At 40.9% G+C, this 18,615-nt stretch overlaps 1 protein-coding gene across 1 annotated transcript in view; it reads right to left on the reverse strand.

Moving 5' to 3' along the window:
- kcnh5b (potassium voltage-gated channel, subfamily H (eag-related), member 5b) overlaps positions 1-18,615 on the reverse strand; it is a 95,367-nt gene that overhangs the window by 23,228 nt on the left and 53,524 nt on the right. Inside the window, exons 8-10 of the mRNA XM_064926931.1 lie at positions 10,799-10,998; positions 10,195-10,447; positions 4,716-4,912 (exon numbers count right to left, since the gene is read on the reverse strand). Of these exons, the coding sequence (XP_064783003.1) occupies positions 4,716-4,912; positions 10,195-10,447; positions 10,799-10,998 (650 nt within the window). The remainder of the gene's footprint in view (positions 1-4,715; positions 4,913-10,194; positions 10,448-10,798; positions 10,999-18,615) is intronic.

The following is an 18,615-nucleotide window of genomic DNA, read 5'->3' on the forward strand; positions in this document are numbered from 1 at the left end:
ATGCATGGCATTCAGGCCAAAGAGTTCAATCTTGGTTTCATCAGACCAGAGAATCTTGTTTCTCATGGACTGAGAGTCTTTAGGTGGCTTTTGGCAAACTCCAAGTGGGCTGTCATGTGCCTTTTACTGAGGAGTGGCTTTCGTCTGGTCACTCTACCATAAAGGCCTGATTGGTGTAGTGCTGCAGAGATGGTTCCTTCCTGAAGGTTCTCCCATCTCTACAGAGGTACTCTAGAGCTCTGTCAGAGTGACCATCAGGTTTATGGTCACCTCCCTGACCAAGGCCCTTCTCCCCCGATTGCTCAGATTGGCCGGGCGACCAGCTCTAGGAAGAGTCTTGGTGGTTCCAAATTTCTTCCATTTAAGAATGAAATGAGGCCACTGTGTTCTTGGGAACCTTCAATGCAGCAGACATTTTTTGTTACCCTTCCCCAGATCTGTGCCTTGACACAATCCTGTCTCTGAGCTCTACGTACAATTCCATCGACCTCATGACTTGGTTTTTGTTCTGACATGCACTGTCAACTGTGGGACCTTTTATATAGACAGGTTTGTGCCTTTCCAAATCATGTCCAATCAACTGAATTTAACACAGGTGGACTCCAATCAAGTTGTAGAAACATCTCAAGGATGATCAATGGAAACAGGTTGCACCTGAGCTCAATTTCAAGTCTCATGGCAAAAGGCCTGAATACCTATGTAAATAAGGTATCTGTTGTTTTTTTAATGTTTAAAAAAAAATCTGTTTTCACTTTGTTATTATCGGCTATTATGTGTAAATTGCTGTAACGTAACACAATGTGGAAAAAGTCAAGGGGTCTGAGTACTTTCCGAAGGCACTGTATCTGCAAGCTGTTGGCTAGAGCGCACGTGCCAATAGCAGAGTGGGCACATTCCCTACAACTACTGTACACAACATGCTTAGTGACAAACCATCAGCATGCCTAGAGTTGAAGAAGCAATGGAAATCCATTGAACTTGTATTTTTTATGTATTTAGGCACAGACTTTTATCTGTAATAAGTCAATTTGATGAAAACACAACGCTGACGGGAAACTGCTCTAGGATTTGGCAGGGTCAGGCTTTAGAGTGTTTTAATATGGTAGTGGACTAGATGAGAAGAATGTAGGTTACTGTGCAACTCCCTATTCAGTTAGGATGCAATATTAGAACATAAATGTATTTATAATCATTTGTTTTATCATTATTATTATTATTATTATTGTATATCATTGTAAGGCTATTTATTAATTGAAACCAGTTGTGCAAATATGCTGAACCTATTTTGTTTAATTCTGTTGAGACATTTTCATTCGCCAAATTAAATTTGATCCGTCTTTTTAATTGTGTACTCCGTATTTATTTGAAGATACTGTAGGTTATAAGTAGGTCTGTTGTAAAATAAATTACAGCCTATTTCTGTCATTTGTTGGGTATGGTAGACACTTGCCTCTGTTGGTCATTGCTGCGATATATCCTGTGAAGGTTGAAACCAGCAAGTGTTTTGCTTCATTCTGTTATGCCGTTTTCTTTGGCCTAATTTTCCAACTGTAATGCTGTGTCTGCCGCAGCATAATAGCCTGTTCGTAAGCCATCTGACATAAAGACATGCATGTCGGTACCGTAGCAAGTCGCCAGCATATCTCTATAATATAGAATAATATATGCCATTTACTGTAGCAGACACTTTTATCCAAAGCGACTATCTCTCTCTCTATCGCTCTGGGGCTAGGCCTAAGCTTCTTGTTAAATATTAATATCACACAGTGGACCCTAAGCCTATACATGCAATGCCCTGATGCATTTAGTGCTCAAATCTCTGACTGCTGAACTGTGAGGTGGACAATTATTGTTTTAGGAAAGTAGCCTAAAAATTATTTATTTTTAAATGGCTATAAAGTTGTGCATATACTATACATCGAAAGATAAGGAATAGTGTTTTTGTCATTTGTTATAGGCTGTTTTTAAGGACACGTAAGTGTGGCTCCAATATCCTTTGTTTATTGATGGTGCTGGCTGAGCCAATTCGGATCTGAATGCATATGGATGTCTGGTAAATTAAAATCTTCCCGGTCACGCTATGCTGCGCCAAATTCTCCTAAAGTAAACCCCAAAATGTGAATATTCTTTTTATGCAGATTTCAGAAAATTTGCATTAAAATCTGTCGCCAATTGGATGGGAACTTATAGACACCCTAAAGACTCTGGCAAGTACGCTAGTCCAGTGTCACTTTGATTATGCCTACACATCATGGTTCCCCAGCAGCCCCAAACATCTAAAGAATAAGCTCCAGACTAGAGTTGAATATTTTCTCATTATTTTACAAATGTTCCATCCAAGAATAATCACTTTTTTCTCTGGTAAGCCGGTATTTCGCTCCCAAAACAGACGTATTCTAATACGTCTTGATTTGATTAGAGCTTTGGTCGGCATGAAAATTCAAGCCTGAGGCTACCTGAGCCTGATAAGCCATACATTAAATACATTTTATGAGCCCTGCATTAATGACATTTTATGAGCCCTGCATTAATGACATTTTATGAGCCCTGCATTAATGACATTTTATGAGCCCTGCATTAATGACATTTTATGAGCCCTGCATTAATGACATTTTATGAGCCCTGCATTAATGACATTTTATGAGCCCTGCATTAATGACATTTTATGAGCCCTGCATTAATGACATTTTATGAGCCCTGCATTAATGACATTTTATGAGCCCTGCATTAATGACATTTTATGAGCCCAAGCTCCAAAAAACAAATGATTGTGCCGTTATCCAATAGACAGCCTATGAAAGGCTACCATTACCCGTGACAGAAAAACATAAAAGCCCATAGATGTACTGTAGCGATGTTAAAAAATAAGGTGACCCCAAAAGCCAGAGATGTGCACATTAGATGTGCATTCAGTCCTTATATTACTGTAGCATATTCTGCAGCAAATGTAGGGACCAATGGAAATACGTCCCCGCCTTTATTGTGCAATCATGGTAACTTTTAAAATGATTTGTGTATATACTGTATGTTTATAATCAAATCAATCAATCAATCCAAACTGTGCAGAGGCCATTGATGAATCAAAAGAGACATCTGTTAAAAAACACAAAAAAAGTTTAACGACATTCAGAGATCGTCAAGCCAAGCATTCGATACTGGTTTACGGCTACAAGGTAAGGAGGGATGTGTTTTCTGTTTGTCCAGATTGACATCTATTTATTGTGGTGTTGAAAACGCAAACCACGCCAGTATGTTTTTCTTTTCTTTTATTGGTCATGTGGTACATTGGCACAGAAACCTGATGGTGAAAAATAAAATACTGTATATGCAATGCATTTAAGTATAAAGATGGCATCAAAATGCTGAAAATCTAACTTCCCCCTAGCTGATCATTGTCTGCAGCCAGCTCTGATTGTGAAGTAATGAAACAGGCAGAGTGAGCTCCCCTGTGATGGTCAGCGAACCCTCAACTTTTGGACCCGTTTGCACTGCATGGCATCGATTGTGCCACAAAAGCAAAGTAGATAGATACTCACGTCACTACAGTTAATGCTATTTGTGGCCGTAAACATTGTTTTGAGTTAATTCTATGAGGGGGGGGGGGGGTGTTCAATTTATTGTACAGTACAAGGGACACATTGAGTTGAACGAGCAGTCCCAAACAACACTGAATAAAACAATTAATAAAAGTCCCATGATGGTAGTGACTGCCCATAACGGCTTATCACTTACTAAACATCATTTATTCACATTCATTTATTTAATAAAATATTTCAGTTCTGTATATTACATTTGTTTTATTTGATTACCAAGTCATCATCTCATCTCTATGGAGCTGCTTCCTATGCTGTCTGACAAAACCATTATTTTAGTAATTCTTCAAAGTAAATTAGACATACTTTTATGGCTACTGAACACCAACTACCAGTCACTTAGATTATGTATTTTCAGGTAGAGATACCAAGAGAAGACACTGCTCTCTATCGCTCTTTTGATCACAAATTCTTTTCTCAAATCTCTCGCTCAGTGTCTGTCCCACACTAATCAAATTTTTGTTTTATACCTTTATTTAACTAGGCAAGTCAGTTAAGAAGAAATTCTTATTTTCAATGACAGCCTAGGAACAGTGGGTTAACTGCCTGTTCAGGGGCAGAACAACAGATTTTGTACCTTGTCAGCTCGGGGATTTGAACTTGCAACCTTTCGGTTACTAGTCCAATGCTCTAACCACTAGGCTACCCTGCCTAGTAGCAGAAGAAAATTAAAAAAAAAAACTCATAGACCGGACAAGTAGGCATACAATAGATTATGGTGGATTACCACATTTTTTGCTCTAAACTATGTAGAATATTGGCCTGTTGGACACTACAACTCCCTACTACATCGCCCAGTTCAGGCTTGATATGATTTATCTCTAGACAAACTGTGCAATGTGCACATTGAGCTCACCGAAAAAGAAAAAGAAAGAAAAGGAATTCAAATAAAACTGAAATTTTGGTTAATGCTCAGCACTAGTGATCTGAGAACTAACTTTCTGCAGTCAAGGAGAAAGGCAACAAAAACGCTCTGCAAATGTTTTAGATGAGAAAATAGGATACAGAAGAGGGAGGAAAAAGGAGGAGGACTGACATGTGGTTGTCAGTGTGTGTGTGTGTGTGTGTGTGTGTGTGTGTGTGTGTGTGTGTGTGTGTGTGTTGTCACTGCGTAACTCATACCCGCTTGCGTAGGTTGCAGGTGAGGATAAGGTTGCGTGAGAAGGAGTTCGCAAAGGCTGTGTAGAACTCCAGAACCTTGAGCAGTGCCTCTCTCTTGATGATGTGCAGGTCGCAGTACGTCAGCGCCCGCACGTTTGCACACGCGTGTGCAAGAGTGGTCTCTTTCCAGAACACATCTCCAAACACATCTCCTTTACCTGAGAGAGGGGAAAGATAAATTGAGAGACTTGTGTGGGAGACAAAATAGTACAATATTTAGTATTTTCTCAGTGAAATCACCAGTCACAGATGTTATGGATATTTTGAGATCTGAGGTTTAAAGGTTTCCTTAGCAACGAGGTTATCTGGCTGAGCCCTTAGCAACCAAAGATACTCATTACTCAGTGCACAGTAAAATGTTCAAGCTGATTTACTCTACAGCCAGGAAAGACCAATAAAAACATATTATTCTAATTTCAACCCATCTAAAATGATCATAAACTGTCAGTTGAATATCAAATCAATGGTTCACTTGAAGGGATTTGCACTAGTATCACCAAATGACAACCAATGAAACTCAGTCAAACCAGTCTACCATACAGCAGAGAGAACCCAAACATCAGAACCACAACACAGACAGGATGTGTCAATCTTGTCTCTCCTGTACCATTTCCCTATTGGGTCTGAGGAACCATCCAACTAAAGAGTCCTGCGGTGCTGGATGCTCGGTACTGGATGCTCGGTGCTGGATGCTCGGTGCTGGAAGCCTCCCCCCTCCTTAGAGGCACAGCACGCCACCAATTATTGGAGCTGATATGGAGAATGTCAGAGAGATCCGCCTGGTGGCTCTAGAGGAGTTAGAGGTCAGCATCAACCTGAGAAGAGGTGTCTTACTGTCTGTGGTTGGAGATCAATGCAACACTACTCTCACACTACAATCATCCTTTGTGGAGGTTGATGGGAGTGAATTCAGTGTTTCATGTTTGTGTGATCAATGGTGGTCATGGTGACAACTATAGCTCCATGTAAGCTAGCAGATTTCTGAGACTAAGGCACAGTGCTAACGCGGACTGATACAGTCTCATCTCCCTCAGTTTACTGCATATCCAATCAGTTCACTGGGCCAGAACATATTGCTGTGTGAATAATTTTCCCCACTAAAATTCCCTTTCTTATAAAGCAGCATGAATAATAAGATTGCAAAATTAGTCCAATCATCATTTCGTGAAACACAACTAATCCAAGACAGAGGAGAAAATCATAAACTGATAAGGCCGATGGAATATTGATGGAAAGTTGCTGTAGCCCTGTGGCCAGTGGAATGGATTATTAAAGGTGTGTGACTCTGCAGGTTGTCCAAGTATAGGCTTATTACAGTGGGAGTGTTGCAGGCAGCTCCTCTCCTCTGCTAGTGGGCTGCTAATGAAGAAGAGAGAAAGGATCCACAGCTAAGAGTTAGCTTAGTGATTGCCAGGGGAAATCAGAGGGGTCACTCTTTCTGTCTCTGTCTCTCTCCCCCGTCAGCTATGAGCCCTAGCTATTCCTCTTGCCTGTTTGCACCTCTTACCTCCAGGGGGAGGCAGGCAGAGTTGGCCAAGGCTAAAGGGAGATGTTCACTGTTTGCCCACGAGACATACAGCAGTCAGCTAACCCTGCCACCATAGTATTGTCAAGTTTTGCCAAGTTTTGCAACCAGTCTATGACTAGAATCACATACCTTCAGTAAAGTGGAATTGAGCAGGGTGAATAGCAACATATCTGGCACAAAATGAGGCGTGACAGATGAGTAGTGCTCATAACTTACCATCAACAATATTAAACATGATAGAACAAACGTACAGACTACCATTGTGCAGAGAGTTAATGCTCTCAGAAGGATGTTACACTAATGTGCCTCCTTCCTCTCGTGCTGCGCCCCCCCCACGACTCCTCCACCGTGGGTCTCCTGCATTGTCGATCTGCTCTAAATCATCACAGTAGCACCAGGCATGCCCCCCCCACCGCCCCAACCATCCATGCCCCCTACGAAGTCTGCAAATGTGATCCCGGGACCACCTGTGGTTTGCAAGACAGACGCCTCACGTCGGTGTCCATTTGAGCTGCTGATTAATGTCCTCCATGTTGTGCGGCAATTCATCTGTGGCTAATATACTTTTTATGAAGCTCTAACTACAGCCCTACTCTAGCTCCTAATGAAGTTAAAGTAGAAAAGCAATAAAATAGCCTCCGAAAACACCCGCTGGCACTACAGCCTGCTCTGCTGGTCTCCAACTCTGTCTTTATCTTTCGCTTCTTTCTTCCTTTCTATTGCATATGTGTATTTTTTTGTTGCTGTTTGAGTTGACAAAGCATCAGCCAAACCCCAGAAACAACATCATCCACAATAGTGACAGTCCCTGCGGTTATCGCGGGGTGGACGAGTTTAGTGTCTTTAAATATTGTGTGGCTGAAGGGCGGGTGACGGGCGTCCGGGTTGAATTAAGAGAAACAACACCATAAAAAAATCCATTAATGCATAATTATTGCGTAATTTATATAGTTTACATTGACATTTTTCTTTCATTCTTTTAGGTTATCTGGTATTAGTGCATTAGCCTAAACTTTAGGGTCTAACTGTACTCGCGCCAAATTGCATACTTTTGGGAACTGGCATAAAAAGTTATCAATCACGGAGGCAAGAATTACATTGTCGAACTTAATTTTCAATAAGACAAAAGCCGCGAAAGGAGAGTTAAAAATGAAGAGAAGAGAAGCCCAAAAAAATTCATGCTTGGAAAATATTTGGTGAAGTGGTAAAAAAATGATAATAGCAGTGCCGGCAATGTTATTGTGTGATGAATGTGAGAAACTATACAAATCGACAGTCACAAGACTTCAAATAGGCCTATGGCATGTCAAGGAAACTGTAGCCTACTGTTTAGATGGGTTAAATAGAAACTGAAATCTGGACATTGATTAACTAGAATATAACCTACTGTTTTTTGGCAAACTCCAAATTCCTCCTCTGCGATCTGTAGAGGTGCTGTATTCATCATAAAAGCATCATAAAAGCTGTTCATATAAAATGTGTATGGAAGCCAAACTGAAATCTTATCGGAACACATCCGGTCGTTTTCGCAGCTTGCTTTTTCCTTACAACCGGTCAAACTGATGTCATTTGGACACTTTGTATAGAAAATCTTTCCCGTTTGTTATTGCTTTATTGTATTTTCTCCCCAGTACCTGAACATCTTTGCTCCGCGGAAGATGACATAAAAACTTTACCGATGTCACCTAGTTTGAAGCATTCATTCTATCGATCTATTACAATATTCTGTTGAGCAAGGTTTTATTTATTCTTATAGTGCAGCATATAATGACAAAAGAGAAGCTACATGTATCCAGTGACGACCACTGCCCCACCTGTTTTGAGCCACACCTTGGTGTTGCCTGTTTTGCTTGTTATTTTTACACCTTAATACTTGTCAAATATCAGTGAGCAAAAAATGTTTAAAAAAAATATATATAATAATTGAGTAAATCCAGGTGTTTTAGCCTAGCTCAGTGATTTATGTGGTGGTGAGGCAGTCAGCAAAAAATACAGGAGAGTAGGATGGTAATGTTCTCTAGTTGTGCCGTGATTGGTTAAAGTTCTCTAGTACGTCAAATCACGTTGTATCTACATTAGCTTTGATTGCACTTATCATGTCAACATCATACTTTCAAAATCTTAACTAGCAAGCTAGCAGTCATCATCATGAATCAAGTCGACAATCTACTGGCAAATTATGTTTAATCCTTGTCATATGAAGATAAATAATGAAGAGAAATTCTAGATAAAATGTATCAATGCTCATCAGACATTGGATATAAACAAGTTGGAAATCGCAAATTCAACAATGAGAGGTTTGAAAGGAATCAGTGGATAACTGCAAGTATTTCAAAGCAATCACTAGCCTGTTATTCAGTGGAGTGTGAGGTCCCAAGACTAGTTTTAAGGGTATCTTTTCCAAGCTTAAATGGATCACCATTTAACATTGGCCATGCTGTCAATCCAGCATGACTTCTGCCATGCTCAAAACAACTGGAAACTCAAAACTAGGAAATCTGACTTCAGTGAGTTCAAGACATCGGGAAACTTAGAAAAAAAACTTGGAAAATACGTTTTGAACGGGCATCCAACTCGGAATTGCAAGTCCGGAACTTGGGCCTCTTTCTAGAGCTCCGACCTGAAGATCACTGACGCTATCATGATTCGACCTTGTTTTTTCAGAGTTCCAAGTTTTATTCAAAGCACCATAAATCCAGAAAATGTCAGACTTTGATTACAAAGTTTGCAGACAAAATTTGCCCACGAGGAACCGCCGTGCCATGTTTTTGTTCAAGTGAGCACAACAAGGTGAGTCCAAAAAAGTATTGTATGCTGCCGCATAAATTCTGTAATATGCCAGGGAGATATGTATACTGTAGCAAAGAAAGTAATACTAAGTGTACAGTATGTTGTGTAGTAAGCTGTTAGTAGCCCATGTTCCTCACCCTAACAATTTGGTCCCTTTTCAGCTCTTAATTTCACCTACTGTTCTGACTTGGTGGTGCACATGTAGCCTATAGCATGTTTTAGAGAAATGTAATCATCGAATATTGTAGAGAGCTTTCGTTGTCTACTTATTTGCCCCCTTTATTTATCCTATGGTTCTGACTTGGTGTACAGGAGAACACTGTAAGAATGGCCCATGTTCTGAATTCTGTCTGTGTACATTTTAAAAGTGCTGAACAAATAGTTATATTGACTCGGGCCATCCTAGCTTGCTCATTAATATCTTAATCGGAATGACTGATTCCTTCTTATCCACTCGTCGTCCCCTTATGCCATAGTTTGTACATCTCAATTGTCAGTAGAAACCACATTTTTTTAAGCAAGTCAGCCATATCAGCTATGTTTTTTTTAAATGCAGTAAATGAGACTGAATGAACTGTTTCACTGCCAGACAAGGCTCAGCTGAAAGCCAAGTGGAGCAGTGGTAAGGTGATGGGACTGCTGTTGGGACAGCTTTATGTAGGCCCTAACAGTTTGCGGACCCCGTTTGTCACCGTTATAGTGCAATTAATGTATTGTTTACTGTTGTGTTGTGGCTTTGCTGGCATGCATTTTTTATAGTTTGCCCCACCAAGATGTACATGCTAAAATTGCCACTGCATGTATCCAACTATAGGCATTATAAGCAGAAACATATCTCAATAAGGCAAAACAAAATCCTGCACACCCTGTCAAAAAATCGTTCTGCAGTCTTTGACTGTAGCGTATAGTGCATTTTCTATATTTAAGGGTTAAGGTTGGGTGCGCGCCTCAGATTTTCACATTGAAGTTGGTGGTTGCGGATGAGTTATTAGCAATTGCAGGCTGTTGCGGGTGAACAAGCAGCTGACCCGCACACTACTAATCCACAGACAAACACAAGAACTCACCAGTAAGTTGGTGTGGAAACTAGATAAAGTTGCCATGATGCATTTTGCTGCTCACCTAGGATAGCGATGACCTCATCGTCCTGGATGACCTCCAGTGACCCTGACACCACAAAGCAGAGTGTGTCGACGCTCTCCCCAGCATGGAAGATGAGGTCTCCAGGGGCGCAGTGGATGGTCTGGAACTCCCCGGCTAGAGAGCGCAGGCAGCCGTCACTTGCCAGGCGGAACGCAGGGTGCTCATTGAACACCTTCCGGTTCAGGTGAACACAGATGTCTGCCCGCATGTCTTTAGGACAGATAGACAGCACCTGGAGAGTGGACAGACATCTGTCCATCAGGCTTTCAGGCTGTTTGTATTACTTTCAAATAAAATACACATGTTTAGCAGATGTTATTGAGAGTGTAGCGAAATTCTTGTGGTATAGTATGGGTTTCACCATTGTACTGAGCCATTGCAGTATTGTGTAGTCCCATTCATTAGAATCCAATGTGTTCTACAAGACTTCTGCAGTTATCTCATAACCATACTACTACTGCATCTATGCTCTAACCCCAGCCCTGGTGTTGTTAGATCCCATCCTTCCTGTGCTGTAACCACAGTCATCCCTGGTGTTGTTAGGCCTATCTCTCCTGGGTCCAAGCTCAGGGGCATGGCTCACCTTCTCAGTGTCGATGCCCTTGGACATGGACCATGTAGAGACAATGTAGTCCATCACCCTCTCACTCAGCCCATTGGGCACCTGGTAGAGCTTGAGGAAGTCCCTCACGTTGTTCAGCATCTCGTGGTAGCGGTTGGTATTGGCGTACATCTGCTGGAAGATGGTGGTCACATTTCCAAAGATGGTGGCGTACAGGAGAGCTGGAGAAGAAAGGGAAATTATCTTTCAAATACAGTTGTCATAAAATGAAATGAGCTGAAGTGAGTAGTAATGACAGGTGACAGATTGTGTATATAATGGTGTTCATGTACTCCATAGGAGAAAGAATAGGGAGAGTTCCAGAACAACTAGCGCTCCTCAAGACTTACTGACAGCCTCCAACGCTGTGATTGTAACCTAGCTCACTGTTACCATAGAGACCTTACCCAAAAATAGTTCTGTCTTCTTCTCCCAGCCAATAAAAAGACAATAAAAGACAATAAATAACAACTTTAAAGACTTTACAATGGGGGAGGGATCCGCGCTGGCACATGATCCAGAGAAAAGAGGGTGGCAGGCTGGCTGTTGAGAATGATTCAGCAGGCAGGAAGGGCACATATTCCTTCGTTCCCTGTGGAATTATTAATAACTACTCTCCTCTCAATGCAGACAGATTCAAACAGCTGCACCTCACACCTGACATCAACACACCTGTGAACGACTGCTGACAGTGTTGTTTAGTCAACGTCAACAGACCGCAGGGTGACAATACCAACTTGTACGTTTCAGATTAAAAGTCTAGTTTCTAAATCTAAAATACCTCTGGAAATAAATCCAGGTATTTGGATACTTGTTAATGAAACTCAAAAACACAAATTGAAGATAGCATTGACATTCTACCTTATCTCTTCAAGTCAAAGACCAAGTCAGAGGGCATGGCCTTAGCTCCGCGCTTGCCAGCCTGGCCTCAGAGCCAAGCAAAACATAATTAACATATTTCTGAGCACCTCTAAGACATATGATACCTAACAATGGTCTAGTTACTTTAGACAGAAATGAAAGTAGGGAGGTTGGGGAAGGATGGGTGGGTGTAATCTGCGACCGTCTAACAATCCAAAGGTTACAAAGGTGTTCGAGTTGCGTCGGGGACAACTGTAGCATTTTAGTTAAGTCTTCCCCCTAACCCTTATTCTACCCCAAATCACCAACATGCTACATTGTCGTTTTAGTTCCCCTAACCTTTCACATAAATTATCCTCATAATTCACCTTTGTTGTTACAAGCAACCTGGACTCAGAGAAAGACTCCAAAACTATACATCCTCCAAGAGGTATGATAACTTACGAACATAGTTAAATAAAGGTTAAATAAATAAAATAAAAATGATAACTTACATCATCCAATTCGTATGCTATTGTACGCCCTGGTAAGACGTATGATACTATACGTCCTCTAATTCGTATGACATTGTACAACCACTATTCATTTCATAATGTAACCTAACGTAACATAAATATCATACTAAATGGAGTGTCACATATTTATTAACAGAATAATACGAATTGCCTTGAGACTACATTGCAGAGCATGGTCCAAAACCACAACTCAACACATTCATGTCCAAAAAATATCTATGACGCAATGGTCAAGCAGCCAATCACTGGCACTAACAGCCAATTGAAACTACTTTTCTTTCCAAAAGTACGACAACCGTGTAAATCTATTTTGACAAGGTGTAATTGTGTAACAGGCCTTCCCTTTCTAAGTAAACATTCTTGCAGTGTCTCTAAGTAATAATTGACTGAACAATGTGCAGAGGCAGCATGCATAAGTCATACTCTCACCCCCAATTGGGAACTATCATTTCTATTATCAGAATTCTCATTGAGTAAAGAAATATTATTTAGCGTTGACATTGTGGGGTTTATTTTTCATTAGGTCAACTTAATAGTCAATTTGATGCTATTTAGAGAAGATAATGGCTTTTGTAGAGCCCGAGGGGGGGGGGGGGGGTTCTGATCTATAGTAGAACATCTGCTCTTTACTAGTTACACTGGCACAGTAAACATACAGAGAGGGGAACATTCATAACACAACACATCAAAAGTAGAGTGCTTTTTCATAACAGTCATTAATATCAGTCATACTGAACAATGACTGATATCATAAATGGTTATGTAAATTTTTCTCTCACTGAAAAAATTGTGATTTTGAGATTAATTTCCATTAGAACGCACAGACACTGCCAATAAATAAAATGTTATGAACAAAGATAAATCGCCTCATTCAATCCTTTAATTCCATTCATTGATCATGATTAAAATAATAACCAGACTGATGACCACAAGCGACCACCTTGCTGTATTTGTTGCATGAATGTTGCAGGAGTGCTAATCACACTGGGTGTTGTGAGAAGAATTTAACAGTGGCAGCACACCTGGGGGATTGAATTGAGCTGCGAAACAAATATAACCAGTCCTGTGGGTCTGCTGTTGAAGGTAACAAGGCCATAGGGCGTCTCCCTCAGAGGCTTAGGGGCAAACCATAATGAAGTCATGGAGGACCACTCAGAGAACCACTTGGCTAGGTAAACACTGGGACCACTCACTCTCATCACTCACACACGGATCACACCAGCAGGTACAGTGCCTTGCGAAAGTATTCGGCCCCCTTGAACTTTGCGACCTGTATTTTTTTTGTGAAGAATCAACAACAAGTGGGACACAATCATGAAGTGGAACGACATTTATTGGATATTTCAAACTTTTTTAACAAATCAAAAACTGAAAAATTGGGCGTGCAAAACTATTCAGCCCCCTTAAGTTAATACTTTGTAGCGCCACCTTTTGCTGCGATTACAGCTATAAGTCGCTTGGGGTATGTCTCTATCAGTTTTGCACATCGAGAGACTGAATTTTTTTCCCATTCCTCCTTGCAAAACAGCTCGAGCTCAGTGAGGTTGGATGGAGAGCATTTGTGAACAGCAGTTTTCAGTTCTTTCCACAGATTCTCGATTGGATTCAGGTCTGGACTTTGACTTGGCCATTCTAACACCTGGATATGTTTATTTTTGAACCATTCCACTGTAGATTTTGCTTTATGTTTTGGATCATTGTCTTGTTGGAAGACAAATCTCCATCCCAGTCTCAGGTCTTTTGCAGACTCCATCAGGTTTGGTGTGGTGTGGTCAGGGTGTGGTCAGGGTGATGAGCTGTGTTGCTTTTACGCCAAACATAACGTTTTGCATTGTTGCCAAAAAGTTCAATTTTGGTTTCATCTGACCAGAGCACCTTCTTCCACATGTTTGGTGTGTCTCCCAGGTGGCTTGTGGCAAACTTTAAACAACACTTTTTATGGATATCTTTAAGAAATGGCTTTCTTCTTGCCACTCTTCCATAAAGGCCAGATTTGTGCAATATACGACTGATTGTTGTCCTATGGACAGAGTCTCCCACCTCAGCTGTAGATCTCTGCAGTTCATCCAGAGTGATCATGGGCCTCTTGGCTGCATCTCTGATCAGTCTTCTCGTTGTATGAGCTGAACGTTTAGAGGGACGGCCAGGTCTTGGTAGATTTGCAGTGGTCTGATACTCCTTCCATTTCAATATTATCGCTTGCACAGTGCTCCTTGGGATGTTTAAAGCTTGGGAAATCTTTTTGTATCCAAATCCGGCTTTAAACTTCTTCACAACAGTATCTCGGACCTGCCTGGTGTGTTCCTTGTTCTTCATGATGCTCTCTGCGCTTTTAACGGACCTCTGAGACTATCACAGTGCAGGTGCATTTATACTGAGACTTGATTACACACAGGTGGATTGTATTTATCATCATTTGTCATTTAGGTCAACATTGGATCAGTCAGAGATCCTCACTGAACTTCTGGAGAGAGTTTGCTGCACTGAAAGTAAAGGGGCTGAATAATTTTGCACGCCCAATTTTTCAGTTTTTGATTTGTTAAAAAAGTTTGAAATATCCAATAAATGTCGTTCCACTTCATGATTGTGTCCCACTTGTTGTTGATTCATCACAAAAAAATACAGTTTTATATCTTTATGTTTGAAACCTGAAATGTGGCAAAAGGTCGCGAAGTTCAAGGGGGCCAAATACTTTCGCAAGGCACTGTATATACTGTAATGAGTGGAAACTACCAACGTAAGCTGAAACACCCCATTTATTTGATGGCTTTACTGTGCACAAAGCTACATACTGGTAGCATCAGATACTGTAACTACAGACATGGACATTAATTCAGGTTTCATTTAACTCTGGGTCAGGTTAGGTGTCTGAGGGACTGGGAGGGGTTTTGTAGGCTGTGTAAACTGTGAAGGACATCTTGTAAAGGATCCTACTTCTAAAGGCATTATTCACAGCTCCTTATAAAAGGTACCCTTAAAGAAGAGCAGGTGAGTGTGTTCATCCTGTATCAGTGCTATGAATAAAGGTTCATGACACGTGCAGCCAGACCCCAACTCACACTGTCTGCAATTACACTTAAGAGGTCCAATCCATCACGCCTGGCACCTGCTTGATTCAGTTATCCCCCACTGCAAGTCAGACTGCAGACTCTACCCGTTCAGCCCTGCATAAATCGCTGTGAGAAATGAAATAATTATAATAAAAAATTGATTTCCCGTGTTTCAGGACTTTTCACATGGGAAGATTGGGTCGATGGAAAATGAGAATCACAAATGAATGAGTCAGGGAGATAGCCCACAGGGACAATTAGAATGGTGATAATTATGGAAATGGTGTCAGAATCAGTACAGATACAACCCTTGGGTAATTTGCATGGAGAGTGCAAAATATGAAACTGGTATTCATGAGTTACTGATTAAGGATTGCATAATACTGTAATGCAAGACTGGTGATTTTGTTTAGTAGAGGTTCAACTATTTTACGAAGCACTTTCATAACCCTTGCACACTCACACACTTGAGCTAAGTCCCCCTAACCCGTTGTCATGCCAACATGTCAATTGAGGCAGGTCGTATTGACAGTGGAACCCCCTACTTAACCCTGCAATGTAAGAGTCATAGAGGAAGTCCCCACAACCACGGTCTACATGCTGTGTTCCAAAAGGAGGGAGAGCCTAAACTCTGACGCAAAACCTCAGCTAGAAATATTCCCAAACATTTAGAGAGAAAGTGCAAGGTCACCATGCCAGGGGGATTAAAGGGAAACTGTGAGATTTTTAAATTTAGGTTATTTTCCTACTTACCCAGAGTCAAATGACCATATTTATGTCTCTGTGTACAGTTTGGAAATAATGTAAATTAGCATATCGTTAGCTTAGCGCAATTGCTGAAAGTCTACAGGTACAGTAGCCAGCTCCTCTCAAGAGCAGAGGAGTAGACCTTCTAACTCAGGGCCGGACAGAGTTTTTGGCTCGAGGGCCACATCGGGATTTCGATGTATATATACACAGAGTGTACAAAACATTAAGGACACCTTTCTAATATTGAGTTGCAACCCCCCTTTTGCCCTCAGAACAGCCTTAATTCTTTGGGCCAGAGTCTCTACAAGGTGTTGAAAGCATTCCACAGGGATGCCTGCCCATGTTGACCCCAATGCTTCCCACAGTTGTGTAAAGTTGGCTGGAGGTCTTTTGGGTAGTGGACCATTATTGATACACATGGGAAACTGTTGAGCATGAAAAACACAGCAGCGTTGTAGTTCTTGACACAAACCAGTGCGCCTGGCACCTACTACCATACCTCATTCAAGGGCAATTAAATATTTTGTCTTGCCCATTCACGCTCTGAATGGTACACATACACAATCCATGACGCAATTGTCTCAAGGATTAAAAATCCTTCTTTAACCTGTCCCTTCATCTACACTGATTGCAGTTGATTTAATAGGTGACGTCAATAAGGAATCATAGCTTTCACCTGGATTCACCTGGTCAGTCTTTCATGGAAAGAGAAGGTGTTCTTAATGTTTTGTACAATTTGTGCATATATACAGTACCAGTCAAAAGTTTGGACACACCTACTCATTCAAGGGTTTTTCTTTTCTACATCATAGAATAATAGTGAAGACATCAAAACTATGAAATAATAGCACTTACACAGCCTGGAGATGTGTTGGGTCATTGTCCTGTTGAAAAACAAATGATAGTCCCACCAAACCACATGGGATGGCGTATCGCTGCAGAGTGCTGTCAGAGCAATGCTGGTTAAGTGTCCCTTGAATTCTAAATAAATCACAGACAGTGTCACCAGCAAAGCACCCCCACACCTCCTCTTCCATGTTTCACGGTGGGAACCACACATGCGGAGATCATCCGTTCACCTACTCTGCGTCTCACAAAGACACGGCGGTTGGAACCAAAAATCGCAGATTTGGACTCATCAGATCAAAGAACAGATCTCCACCAGTCTGATGTCAATTGCTTGTGTTTCTTGGCCCAAGAAAGTCTCTTCTTATTGGTGTCCTTTAGTAGTGGTTTCTTTGCAGCAATTCAACCACAAAGGCCTAATTCACACAGTCTCCTCTGAAAAGTTGATGTTGAAATGTGTCTCGTATTTGAACTCTATGAAGCATTTATTTGGGTTGCAATTTCTGAGGCTGGTAACTCTAATGAACTTATTATCCTCTGCAACAGAGTTGACTCTGGGCCTTCCTTTCCTGTAGCAGTCCACGTGAGAGCCAGTTTCATCACAGTGCTTGATGGTTTTTGCGACTGCAATTGAAGAAACTTTCAAAGTTCTTGAAATTCTCTTGTCTTAACGTAATGATGGACTGTCGTTTCACTTTGCTTATTTGAGCTGTTCTTGCCATAATATGGACTTGGTCTTTTACCAAATAGGGCTATCGTCTGTATACCACCCCTACCTTGTCACAACACAACTGATTGGCTCAAACGTATTAAGGAAAGACATTCCACAAATGTACTTTTAACAAGGCACACCTGTTAATTGAAATGCATTCCTGGTGACGACCTAATGAAGCTGGTTGAGAGAATGCCAAGAGTGTGCAAAGCTGCCATCAAGGAAAAGGGTGGCTACTTTGAAGAATCTAAAATCAAAAATATATTTTGCTTTGTTTAACACTTTTTTGGTTACTACATGGTTCTGTTTGTTATATCATAGTATTGATGTCTCACGATTATTCTACAATGTAGAAAATAGTTTACAAAATCAATTTAAAAAACTTGAATGAGTAGGTGTGTCCAAACTTTTGACGGGTACTGTATATATACATATTCAGTACCAGTCAAATATATACATATACAGTTGAAGTCGGAAGTTAACATACACTTAGGTTGAAGTTATTAAAACTCATTTTTCAACCACTCCACAAATTTCTTGTTAACAAACTATATTTTTGGCAAGTTGGTTAGGACATGACACAAGTCATTTTTTCAACAATTGTTTACAGACAGATTATTTCACTTATAATTCACAATTCCAGTGGGTCAGAAGTTTACATACACTAAGTTGACTGTGCTTTCAAACAGCTTGGAAAATTCCAGAAAATGATGTCATGGCTTTAGAAGCTTCTGATAGGCTAATTGACATAATTTGAGTCAATTGGAGGTGTACCTGTGGATGTATTTCAAGGCCTACCTTCGTACTCAGTGCCTCTATCCTTGACATCATGGCAAATCAAAAGAAATCAGCCAAGACCTCAGAATGAAAATTGTAGACCTCCACAAGTCTGGTTCATCCTTGGGAGCAAATTCCAAACGCCTGAAGGTACCACGTTCATCTGTACAAAAAATAGTACGCAAGTATAAACACCATGGGATCATGCAGCAGTCATACCACTCAGGAAGGAGACGTGGTTTGTCTCCTAGAGATGAAGGTACTTTGGTGCGAAATCTGCAAATCAAT

This window comes from Oncorhynchus masou, chromosome 21 (genome assembly GCF_036934945.1).
Source record: "Oncorhynchus masou masou isolate Uvic2021 chromosome 21, UVic_Omas_1.1, whole genome shotgun sequence".
In the NCBI taxonomy this organism is placed as follows: domain Eukaryota; kingdom Metazoa; phylum Chordata; class Actinopteri; order Salmoniformes; family Salmonidae; genus Oncorhynchus; species Oncorhynchus masou.